The sequence below is a fragment of the Emys orbicularis genome, chromosome 1 (genome assembly GCF_028017835.1).
Source record: "Emys orbicularis isolate rEmyOrb1 chromosome 1, rEmyOrb1.hap1, whole genome shotgun sequence".
In the NCBI taxonomy this organism is placed as follows: Eukaryota; Metazoa; Chordata; order Testudines; family Emydidae; genus Emys; species Emys orbicularis.
Genome location: NC_088683.1, coordinates 107,744,050 through 107,756,176, shown reverse-complemented (window position 1 = coordinate 107,756,176; position 12,127 = coordinate 107,744,050). Strand labels below are relative to the sequence as shown.

The 12,127-nt window shown below is 46.2% G+C and overlaps 1 protein-coding gene across 2 annotated transcripts in view; it reads left to right on the top strand.

The window, feature by feature from the left end:
• Positions 1–667: 667 nt before the first annotated feature.
• The window catches only part of TRIM24 (tripartite motif containing 24), a 138,681-nt gene continuing 127,221 nt past the window's right edge, over positions 668–12,127 (top strand). For both annotated transcript variants that reach the window (XM_065399855.1, XM_065399863.1), the window contains exon 1: positions 668–1,016. In XM_065399855.1, the coding sequence (XP_065255927.1) occupies positions 668–1,016 (349 nt within the window). The remainder of the gene's footprint in view (positions 1,017–12,127) is intronic.

Here is a 12,127-nt window from a genome sequence, read left to right as displayed (position 1 = left end):
ATCATTCATTGTTTTGCCTAAAAAGCAAGTACTGTCCAAACCCAGTCATAGATTTATTCATAGATCCAGTCAAAGATGTATTTTAGTCATTTCTGGTTTAAATTGAGATCCCTTCTCTTTATAACTCACTTATCCTCTGCCATTCCCAAGTCAAGGGTCGTATATACTGACCCAATAGCATATCTTGAAAACTAGAGCCAATCAACAATTTTAAGCATCATTTTCGTTCTCAGTGACCCAGAATTAGTGGAGTTTGACAACATTTATTTCAGAAGGATTTTGGCTGTAGAGCAGTGAAACAGGTTGTGTGAGTGGAGAAGGGGGGAGGGCGGGTATCCGTGCGCAGAGGGGGTGGTGTTGAGGGTGGAGCTATGCGGAGGTGGGCGGGGTCTCCAGCGCGCGGTGAAGGGGAAAGGGCTGAGCCAGTGGGAGGAGCGGGGCGGGGCTACGCGGAGACCCATCTCCTAGGAGGGGGCGGGGCCCGGCTAGCCGTTGGCCGTGTCGCGCGGGTGCAGTTGCAACCTCCGAGGATAACAAACACCGCGGAGGGCGGAGGGGGCAGGGTCCGCTCGTGGGCGCCGCGGCCCGGGGTCTCGGGTGGGGATCGGCCGGTGGAGTCGCGCTCCCCCCACCCCCGGGACGGGAGGCGCCGGGCGGCGCAAGGACAATGGAGGCGGCGGGGGCCTGGCCGGCGGATCGAGCGGGGGCCGCGGCGCTGAGCGGGGAGAACGAGGCCGAGAGCCGGCAGGGCCCTGCGGAGCGCGGCGGGGAGGCGGCCCAGCTCAACCTGTTGGACACCTGCGCCGTGTGCGGGCAGCACATCCAGAGCCGGCGGCCCAAGCTGCTGCCCTGCCTGCACTCGTTCTGCCTGCGCTGCCTGCCACAGCCCGAGCGCTACCTCATGCTGCCCCCCGCCGCTCCGTCCCCCGGCCCGGGCACCCCCAAAGAGCCGCAGCCGCCGGCGTCCCCCTGCTCGCCCGTCCCTTCGCCGACCTCACCCCTGCACTGCACACCGGGTAAGTGCCCCTCTGCCCGCCCCCCCGTATCCCACCCCTGGCCGGGCTGCTCGCCCAGGGGGCTGCCGCGTCGCCACAGAGCTGGAGGGCGAGGAGCCCGTCGCCGCTGGAAGCCGAGAGGCGCCGCTCTTGCGACCGCTCTCTCAAGCGCCGCGGCGGCCCCCTCTGGAAGGGGAGGGCAGGTGCTCGCGTGGGTCGCCGCCCATTGGCGGGCAGGGGAGAGGCCTGTGGGTCTCTGGCCGCTCCCACCGTGGCTGTTGTGTAGGGATGAATTGGTCACGGTGGTGAGTGAGTGCCTGGGTCATGTCGCGATGGGGGGGGGGTATTGAAAGGGAGCCCGGCCCCTCTGTTGTGTCTGCTCTGCAGGCAACTTCCAGGAGCAAATGGGGGCTTGTGATTCTTTTTTCTTTCTTTTTTTTTTTTAACTACCACTCTTCTGTCGGGGACCTCATCATTGCCGCTGTTCGTGCGGTGCGTCCTGTGTTGTTAGAAACGAGAGACGGGAAAACCCTCTGATACCCTGTACATCTTCCACCCCCCTCACGCTGCGGGGTTGCTCTCCGCATGGTGTTCTCCGGCACTTGACTCTCTCGATCTGGCTCTGGTTCTTGGAAGGAGCTTCTATTATTTCCTTTTGGAGCCACACCCATAATCGGCTGTAACAAGTTGCATGTCCTAAACCGAAGGCGAGAAAGCCGAACAGTGCAGTGAAGTTTGTGATGTGGATGTGTTGGTGGTTTTGCATCTTCTTACTGATCACTTTTGCACGTTGAAGAGATTTGATTTGCTCCGTACTGCAAAAGATAGCTGAGAAGGGCTTGTGGTAGGGAGAAAAGAAGTATGGCAGCGTAAAAGATCTGTCATTTGGTGGTGAGAAAGTTGTTTGTGTTCCGAAGTTTAACTATTTTAATCATGTTAAGAGCAAGCTTTTAAGCAACCCTAGATGGATTTTTTTTTTTACACCTTTTATAGGTGTGATCTTGTTTGCACCAAGATGAAGTTGTCTGTAAGGGAATGTGAAGATTGTAAAGATCTTTGATCTCTGGTATATTTCTAGGAAATAGATACATAGTAGCAGAAATCTAGTACTATGTCAGTAGTTTATCAAAAAATGATCTCCTTTCTTATGCATAAATTCATCCTGAAGAAAAGCTCAAACAAGCAGTTTGGGATGGAAATGCGTGAAGTTGATATATTTATTGTGGGGGAAAAGAAGGTCTAACAAAATTAGAGCTGCTCTGTAATAATGTAGGTAGACCTATTATTGGGATGGTTACTCCATGAGTAAACTTAGTTCAATAGGACTATGGTTTTCAAACTTTTTTGGCAACCCAGTTGAAGAAAATTGTTGATGCCCACGACCCAATGGAGCTGGGGATGAGTGGTTTGGAGTGTGGTAGGGGCTCAGGGCTGGGGGTGAGGGCTGTGGGGTGGGGCTGGGAATGAGGGGTTTGGGGTGCAGGAAGGGGCTCTGGGTTTTTTGGGGGGGCTTAGGGCTGGGGCAGGGGATTGGGGCATGGGCTTATCTCGGTGGCTCCCGGTCAGTGGTGCAGCGGGGGTGCTAAGGCAGGCTTCCTGCCTGTCCTGGCACCATGGACCATGCTATGCCCTGAAAGTGGCCAGCAGCAGGTCCGGCTCTTAGGCAGAGGTGCGCAAGCGGCTCCGCACAGCTCTCACCCGCAGGCACCGCCCCCCCCCCGGCTCCCATTGGCCGGGAACCCTGCCCTCCTCCCCTCCCCCCTCGCCTAGGAGCCGGACCTGCTGCTGGTCACTTCCAGGGCGCAGTGCAGTGTCAGAACAGGTAGGGATTAGCCTGCTTTAGCCAGGCAGCACTGCCAATGGGACTTTTAACGGCCCAGTCAATGGTGCTGACCAGAGCCACTGCGACCCAGTGCCTTGCGTTCCGCGACCCAGTACTGGGTCGCGACCCGCAGTTTGAAAACCACTGCAATAGGAGACACTAAAGTGGGGGTAGGGGGAAGCAGGAAGGGAATAGAATAGCTCAACATAAGCCATCCCTGAGCAAACAAGGATTGTTAAGGGGCAAGGTCAGAACTCTAGCTCTGAATATTTTACTTCCGCCTAGCCAACCCGCAAAACTAGGTGGAACCACAAGAAAGGGACTGCTTGTTACTGAAGGGCAGATGTTCTCTGTGATAAGTTAAACTCCTCTCCCAATAGCTCATTATCAGGAACTACTCCTTACAGATGTTTTCTGTCAATGACTTGGTTACATGTGTCTTTAGCTTATCAATTAGATAAACCAGATATGGTGAAAAGAGCTCTGTGGGTCAATGTGTTTTCTTTCTCATGAATGATTACCTGACATCTTGTATTATTTGAATCCATAAGAGGATGGTGAGCCTTTAGGTAAGATAGACTTGCATGTAGACTTGTTTTAAAAAATTTTCTCTGGAAGTTTTGTTTCTACTGTGAAATAAACACTTTGGTTTTAAGAAGATGGTTTGGTCACTACATACGCTAAAGGCATTAGACTTCGACATGGGCTGAACCCAGTCAAACTTATTGGGTAAGCATTGTTGATATATAGGTTGTTCTAGCCCAGGGCCTGCTCTAGGGGTGGAAGGATTGCAGAGCTCCACCCAGGAGAGGTAAAGGCATGGGGCCTGACACATGAGGTGGTGCATTCAGAGACTAGAAAGGGGATAGGGTTACAGCCAGCCCTGTAACCATGACAGTGGGGTTAGGTCATATAATCATCTTTTGTTGGTGTATTCTCTTGAGTTTTGAGGTCATGAGCAAACAGAGCCCAAATGAAACGTGAATCCAAACTGACAAGTTAAATATAGAAGAGGTCCATAGTCAGGAGACAGATAAGATGTAGGGAAAGAGTGAAAAGATTTGGACTGTTCAGAGATTACTTGAATAAGAGGGGACGTATGGTAGAAGTACATAAAATGAAAAAAATGGAAAGCGTAGATTGAACACTTCTGTCTTTACCTTTTTTTATGATTGTGGAAGTGATGGCTGCAACTGTAGTTTAAAGATTTGGTTAAGGTTGCTTTTTTCCCTCCACTGTAAGGCTGGCCGGGATGCCAGCGCAGGCTGGGGCAGGAACAGGCACAGTCTGAGGAGCAGTCTGTCAGAACTACCAGGCAGCTGGGAATCCTGGCAAAGTGTGGCACTCTGTACATCAAAACAGCACCTTGGAACCCCCATATTCACGCCTGTCATGTAATTATGATACATTTCATACAAAGCATGCCATGTAAGATGTCATATGAAGAGTCATGATCTGCTGAAACCCATTGTTATGAAAAAAAAAAGTATATCATTAGTATGTATTAAGTTATGAGATTTTGCTATATGGTTGTTATTGAAATGTGTTATAAGTTTGCTAGTGATAGACAAAGAAGGCAAACCACTCCTAGGAGGGTGTTCAGTGACCATTAATCATCGGGGGAGTTGTAATCAAGGGATTTACAATTCAATGACAATTGCGCAAGCACCACACAATGGGGACTGCTCAACTCTAGGACTCAGTTGCATAAGACCATACCAGGGAGATTGCTCAAACCTGTGACTCATCAAAGCCCACCAGGACATGTCTGGGCTAGTATTTTCCAAGCATGTGAACTGAGGATATGAAATAAGGGACAGTGGCATCGTGCCTTGGCCTTTCTCCTCCCCCACCTACGCTTGAAGCAACAAGAATGCTGAAAAGACCGACTTCAACTGAGGAGACTGGCCCCAGGATAGAGAGAGAAGCCTTTGTATTAAGTACCATAACTTCTAGTGGGGTGAGAACTGCTTGATCTAATAAGGTTTAAGATTTAGACTGATTTTCTTGGTAACTATCTCTGACCTTTTATGCCTGGCCCTTATAATAACTTAAAATTTATCTTTCTGTAGTTAATAAATCTGTTTTATATTTACCTAAAACAGTGTGTTTTGGCTGAAGTGCTTGGGAAATCTCAGCTCAGTTTACAAAGGCTTGTGTATGTCCTCTCCACATTGAGGGGGGGCGGACTCGGTAATAAACTTACACTGGTTAGGCTTCGGACCAGGGCAAGATGGTACAGCTCTGGGGTGCAAGGTTGGAAAGCTGGGGGAAGTTGGCTGGTGTGATTCGCGAGTGTCTGGCAATCTTATCTGGTGGGCTCCACATGCTGTTGTGCTGAGTGATCACAGTACCTGGAGGGGTTTGCTGCTAGTAAAGTATTGTGAGAGACAGCTCATACTGGAGAGTTAAGGGGGCACAGCAATACCCCAGTTCCAGGTTGTACCCTGGGGATCCTGTCACACAAGGTAGCAGTCTTGTGCAGGCTGAAGTGGCTTGTTTCCTAAGGAGCCTATATACCTTGTTTTGGGGTCTCCTAAAGTTAGGCCCTTGCTTGTGGATTGTCTGGGCCCTGGTTCATTAGCATGGGCCTATCAGAGGACTTGCAGGTAATTACCTCAGAACACTCACTGGCTCAGGGATGACTCATCACACCCACTTCACAAAGAAGTTGAATCCCTGCTTACCTTATTGAGACTACAATGTATCTCCTTTTAACACTTACCGCATTATAGTTCAGGTCCATTGTGACATGAGAGAACTCTTGACCAAACTGAACCAGAGTCACATAATGCATTATGCCTACACCTAGGATGAAGTTGAAAACTACTGTTTATGAAGCTAGTTATATGTAACGCTGGTGCTGCAGTGGTGGTAATACCACATATGGAATGAAACTGTACTAATGTTGGGTGAGTTTTACCACACGCTTGCGGCCAAGACACTCAGGTTTATTAATTCAGACCTTTGTTTGAACCAAAAATACGGCTTTGCAGTTGCAATTAAAAGCAATGAATGACAGCTACACAGAAAAATAAATTGATCAGTTACCTTCTCCTGGGGCATAGATGGGTCACAAGAAATTTCCCTTTACATTCTAACATCTATACCATTCCAGATTATATGACCATCCAGTCAACATTAAGCATTGTCTTACATAGCAAATCTAATACCATGTGCAAGCTTCAGTTTACATACATTTTTCTGCCCATGCTATTTCTCGGTCATGTTTCTTTTCTTATTACCACTAATCATGCATGCTGGCCAGGCCTTTCACCTCTTACCAATGTAGGGACTTCTTGGCAGTACATTTTGTGTGTTCATTGTACTGATAACTTCCTCTTATCTATGTAATGTCCTTCAGCTCAGTACATTCTGTTTAAAAAAAAAAAAAAAACCCAAAAAAACCCCAAAAAAATTTAAAAAAAAAATCACCTTTGTCCTGTACAACAGCTATAAGCATTATTAAGCAAGTCCACGTAAGGACATATTAGCAACCAAAGACTAGGCAGAAGCCAGCTACTTTAGTATAAGTATTACCCTGGCCTGTCCAATGACACTTCCAACCATGACTAGGAGTCATGGCTCTGGCAAATGGATGTATTAAGCAAAAATGTAAATTGCTTTACTGTTCTAACCGCAAGTGTGATTGAATAAGGTGTGTTGTACAGCAAGTATAAGAAAGTAGCTAGCAGCAATCCTGGTATATCAGATTTTCAAAATGCTTTCTCTTCATGTTAAGTTTTACTGTGGAAACACTAGTCAAATTATTGTAACTTCTGTTCTTTGTGTAGAGTCTGTCAGAAAATAAGATTTATGTTCTGTTGAGGTTTATCAAGTTTGCAATCAACCATCTGTAATTCCATACCTGGTAATCTATATTGGGTCTGTTTGGTTTACAGATGCCTCTGTGTCTTGCAAACCTTGTATGGAGCTAGGTAAAAAGGTCTCTGGTAATACAGAGGAATTTGTGGAGTTTTCTATCAATTGTAAACAAGTATGGCATAAATATGGCTGGGTTTGAATGCATACCTTTGAAGCAGGCTTACAGTGCAAGGTGTAATACTGCAAGACTGTTTCCTGAAGAGGGCAATGTATGTATGACTGTGACATTACACAGGGTACAATCTGGACTGATGGATAGCTGTGTCCCCTCAATTCTCCAACCTGGAGAAGGCACTATGGGGTGCCTTTTACATTGCTTCACTGTAAGAGCAACCACTCCTGGTCTGCTCCCACACCGCCTCCAGCATGTAAATCACTCCCAGATATACTGTATGAGTGTTTATAGCCAGCCACTCAGGAACTACACTGCAGGGCAACACTAGCAAGTTCCCATTCCCAGACTTCCCCCCCAGAAGTGTGTGTCTTGTACTATCAGCACCCTCCTGAACAATACAAGGTCATATAAAGTCTGTAATTTCATTAATAGAAAATGATATGCACAAATCCTGTTATCCCAAATAAAGTTTCCCGAACACACACTGGTTTAGATAAAACAATAAAACAAATTTATTTACTTGTAAACACTTAAAATCTTTCTGTAGTTATGAGGCATAAAAGTCAGAATTGGTTACAAAGAAATAAAAGGTAAAATGTAGCTAACACCTAGCTTAACAAGCTAGAGTGAATTCAAAGCAAAGGTTTCTCTTGCCACATGCTTCAGCAGTCTTACTGTGTGGATCCTTTCAGCTAGGACCCCCTCCCCCAGTTCAGTGTTAATTTTCTTATCCTTCAGGTGTTGATGCCATGGGCAGAGAGAAAGGGAGGAATATTTTGGGGTGTCTGTTCTCCTTTCTTATAGTTCTTTTTTTTTCCTTTGAAAATCATCTCCAGCTGAGGTTCAGGAGACAAAGTCTGTGGAGATGAGAACCTGCAGCTGTTTCTTTGCCAAGACGTAAATTTCTCACTCACACCTTTTTTCTTGCCAAAGAATGGCCACTTGACCAGGTGATAGTCCATTTGATCTTGTTGACACCTGGCTGAGCTGTCAGTTTGTCCTTTCTTTCTGAAGAACTGGTTTGTGGCTGTTTTTGCAAACTTGGACTATGTATCAGGCTTTGTCTACACAAGCACTTTTGTTGGTCCTGGGTGTGAAAAAAATAGTCCCCTGACTGACATTAGTTTCACCGATAAAAGTGCCATTGTGGACAGCGCTATGTCAGTGAGAGGTGCTTTTTAAATACAATGTTGCCACACACAAGACAATAATGATCAACAATTGAGTTTTCGATGATCAACCATACTTTTCACAAAGCATACTTTTTACAAAATGTATCATAGTCTTGTAAAAGGGGTGAACATAAGGTTACAGACTGTCACAATGACTTTTTGTGTTCTGTCTTGTCTTCAACTACTTGGCTCTTCTCTGTGTCGGTTGACCCCGTTTTCTCTGTTCCTAAAAGTTTGATGGCTGTATGCTAGCAAATTAAGACTTAGATTCACTAGTATGCTCCAGCTGCCTTGCATTTCATAACGTGAAACAGCTGTGAACCTGGGTTTTAGTGACCAGTATGCTCCAGCTGCTTTAAATTGCTTCTGGCCTTAAAATGAAAAGAAACAAACAAATTATTACATATCTTCAAGTAAATAGAGGTATCATATGGTAGCATTCTTCCAAGTTTCTTATTCAGTGTTAATGTATGAAATTTTAAATAAAAATATTCCCAGACAAAGTACTTATCAGTAACTTTAAGGTAAAAACAAGTACAAGGCAAATTATCCCACTAGCATTGGAAACTGAAGGAATTCAGATTTAGTGTTTGATTAAAGGAAATCAAACACTTTAAGGTATGGAAATGACACCCAAACAACCTTTATTGCATCCTGTATTGATGCTATAGGAGGTTGGTGTGGGAAATTTTGTTTTTAATCTAATCTGAGACCTCAAAGATGTCATAATTAAGGCTGCGTGCCTGTCACAGAAGTCATGGATTCCGTGACTTCTGCAGTGGCAGGTGCTGGCTCAGGGCCAGCCTGAGCCAGGCAGCCCCTGGGGCAGTTTGGCTGTGGGAGGGGGTTGGGGTGTGGGGGGTGCTTACCTGGGGGGGGGTGTCTCTGGCTCCCACTGGCATGTCCCTGCAGCTCCTAGATGCAGGAGCCAGAGGGGCTCCGTGCGCCGCCCCTGCCAGTAGGCGCCGTCCCCGCAGCTCCCATTGGCTGCAGTTCCCGGCCAATGGGAGCTATGCCTGTGGAGCTGGTGCTTGTGGCGGGAGCAGCTTGCAGAGCCCCCCTGGTCACCCCTCCCCCTAGAAGCTGCAGGGACACGGAGCCAGGTAGGGAGCCTGCAAGCCTCACCAACCCCCTAGCACCTGTGGGGTCCTGGATCCCAGGCCGTGCGCCATGGCCTGCCCTCCCTCCCCCCAGCAGGGTTCCCTGGGCTGTGCACTGCGGCTTAGGCACTCCCCCTGCACCAGCAGGAGTCCTGGGCCAACCCGCAGCACCCTGGACCCCCCCAAGAGCACCTGTGCGCGCCCCCCCCCAAGTTTTAGTTAAGGGTATACAGTAAAAGTTATAGACAGGTCACGGACCTTAAATTTTTGTTTATGGCCCGTGACTTATCCACTACTTTTACTGAAAATACCCGTGACTAAAACGTAGCCTTAGTCATAATTAGCATCGGTTGTTTGCATAGCATCGGTATAAAAACAAAAGAACGTTAAATGAAATTGAAAAGCAGTATGCATTAATATCCTCTAGGAATTATTTTGGGGGAATTTCTATGGCCTGTGTTACACAGGAAGTCGGACTAGACACATGTAACCAAGTCATAGCTTAATCTGACACTAAATATTTTGGCGTGGGGGAGGGGGGGGTCTCTGTCCTACAAGTTTTAGATACCCTACACCTTGTGTGGAGGCCTTGTCTCCTATGGCATGAGAAGCCAACTTTGTAGAACCTTAATTTGTATAGTTTCAGAATTAAGAATGTGCCTATTAACCAATTAGTAATGTTAAAGAAATATAGAAAGCTTTGCAGCTCAGGATAATTGACGAGACTATTTTTAAAATTAAAAGAAAAGCATACACCATTGTATCTGTTCAGGTAAGAGATGCAATTAAACGGAGGGGTGTCTGGTCATGAGTTTCAGGTTTGTTTTTATACTCTTGGTAGTGATGCTTCTTTATGCCATAGACTAAGGAAATATATCTTACCTTATGGGCCTTGTCTTCACGGGGGATGAGAGAGGGAGAGGTGAATTAACTAACTTGAGATAAAATCCTAGTGAAGATTGAAGACAAGACCATTGGTAGTCTTAACACAAGTTAATTTATGTGAAGATTACGAATTACCTAATCCTCATTAGGATTTTACCTTAAATTAGCTAACTTGAGTTAAGAACACACCTTCCCCTCGCCACCTCCCCAGTGAAAACAAGGCCATGGTGTTTAGTGCAGTGTTTGGACACTAGAAACATTCTTTCAAAGCCAAAGGGATACAGGAGTTTGCATCCACCTGCTGTGGATGGAATTTCCGTGTAACGGGTGGAATTTCTCAATTATGGTACATCTATAAAGTTGGTATTTGCTTACTGTAGCTGAGCCCCTTATAGGGTCGGGGAAATCCTGAAATATTTAATCTAAGTCAGAAGTGAATTTTGACTTAATTGTATGAACAACCTCTGATGCATAACTGAAAACACAGACTTCATGATGGTAAATACTATGAAAGCTCAATTCTAATAGTACACTTGATTGTAAAATTTGCCATTTATGCTGTGTGATTTAGTCAAATAACATTTTACGGTGGATTCTGCTTAATAGCAATCACAATTTTAACAACTTCCCCTTAATAGCAACAATTTCCCAGGAACTGATCCCATCCCATTGACTTTGATATTAATGGGATTTAGATATTGGCAACAGGAATACCACTTATTAACTTTTTAGAAGAGAGGTACTACCTGTAATCGATTTTCTGGCTCTCAACCTGGGCAGCAGAGCACTTCTGCTGCAATGTCATGGCTTCCAAATATGTGGACCTCTCTCACTGACCAAGCTAAGGTTCTGGAGGCCTATGTGAGACCAGTTCTACGCATGAGTCAGTAGCTGAGAAGCTTGGTGTCTTGAAATCTGTTTTGTGCATTGTTAAGAATAGCAGTGATATTTTAATAGGAGCATGAGAGCAGCACAAACCAAGGCTTCAAGTAGCAACACAATGGCAAGGAGGTGGACGTTAGTGACATTAGTGAAGTCTTGCGGCTCTGGTTTCAGCATATACCTGGCCAAAGTGCTTGATTTTTCCATGCTGATATTGAAACAGAAAGCAGCTCACCTGGCAGCAGCTCAGGGAAAGGAGTTGAACCCTTCTGATGGCTGGCTTAGTTGCTGGAAAGGCCAACCCTATGTTCTTCAGTGTAAGGAGCATGGCAGGAAACAAGACACTCACCTTCCAGCAGCTCTGATTTGGAGGGCGGACACCCTGGCCAGCTTTCTAGTCCGGTTCCAGCCATGTGACTTCTTCATTGCTAAGTCTGCTCTCTTCTGCCTGGCTTTCTAGACAGAGGCCTTGGTTTGGTGAAGAAAGAGTTTGCAGAGGGGGATGGGGGGGAAGCCATGGGCCTCATTACATTGCTATGTTGTGCATACATGGCTGGGACAGAGAAAACTGCTTCATATGGGGACTGGAAAGAGCAAGCACCCGTTTTGTTTCCTTAAAGATCATTCAGAACTGCCCATAGCTACCGAAACTCTGCCAATGCCTGGATGACTAGTTTATTTGAAGAGTGGTTGAAGACTTTGAACAGGGAGCTGCACCTCCAAATAGTCACATGTGCCTGTTGATTAACAGCTATCCTGGTCACTTAGTTACAGCTGTCACACATTGTGTTTAAAATTTTTGCCTCCCAACACCACATCAGGCATGCAGTTGATGGACATGGTGTGTAATAAAGAACTTCAGAAGTCACTATCAGACTCATCTGAATGTGTGTATTGTTGCCTCTCTTGATGCTGACCCACACCTACAAGTGGTGGATGTTGCAAAACAAAACAAAATATCCTTTAATTGATGCAGCACATCTCGCTAAGGAGTCATGGATGCTGTTCTTCCCAAGACTGTTTACAACTGCTTCAGAAAGAGAGGGTTTGAATCATCCACAGAAAATACTGGCCTGGTGGACAAAGTGTTGTCCCAGTAATTTAACAGCAGAGTAATTTGAAGCCATTATTGAGTTTGACAGTCACCTGGAGACAGGAGGTGACTCACAGATGCCAAACTTCTTGTGTCTGTTTAGCACCCAGAGGCTGAAAAGCCACAAGAGAGTAATGTGTCACATAACAAACTTTGCTTCCAGAACAAATATGTGCAG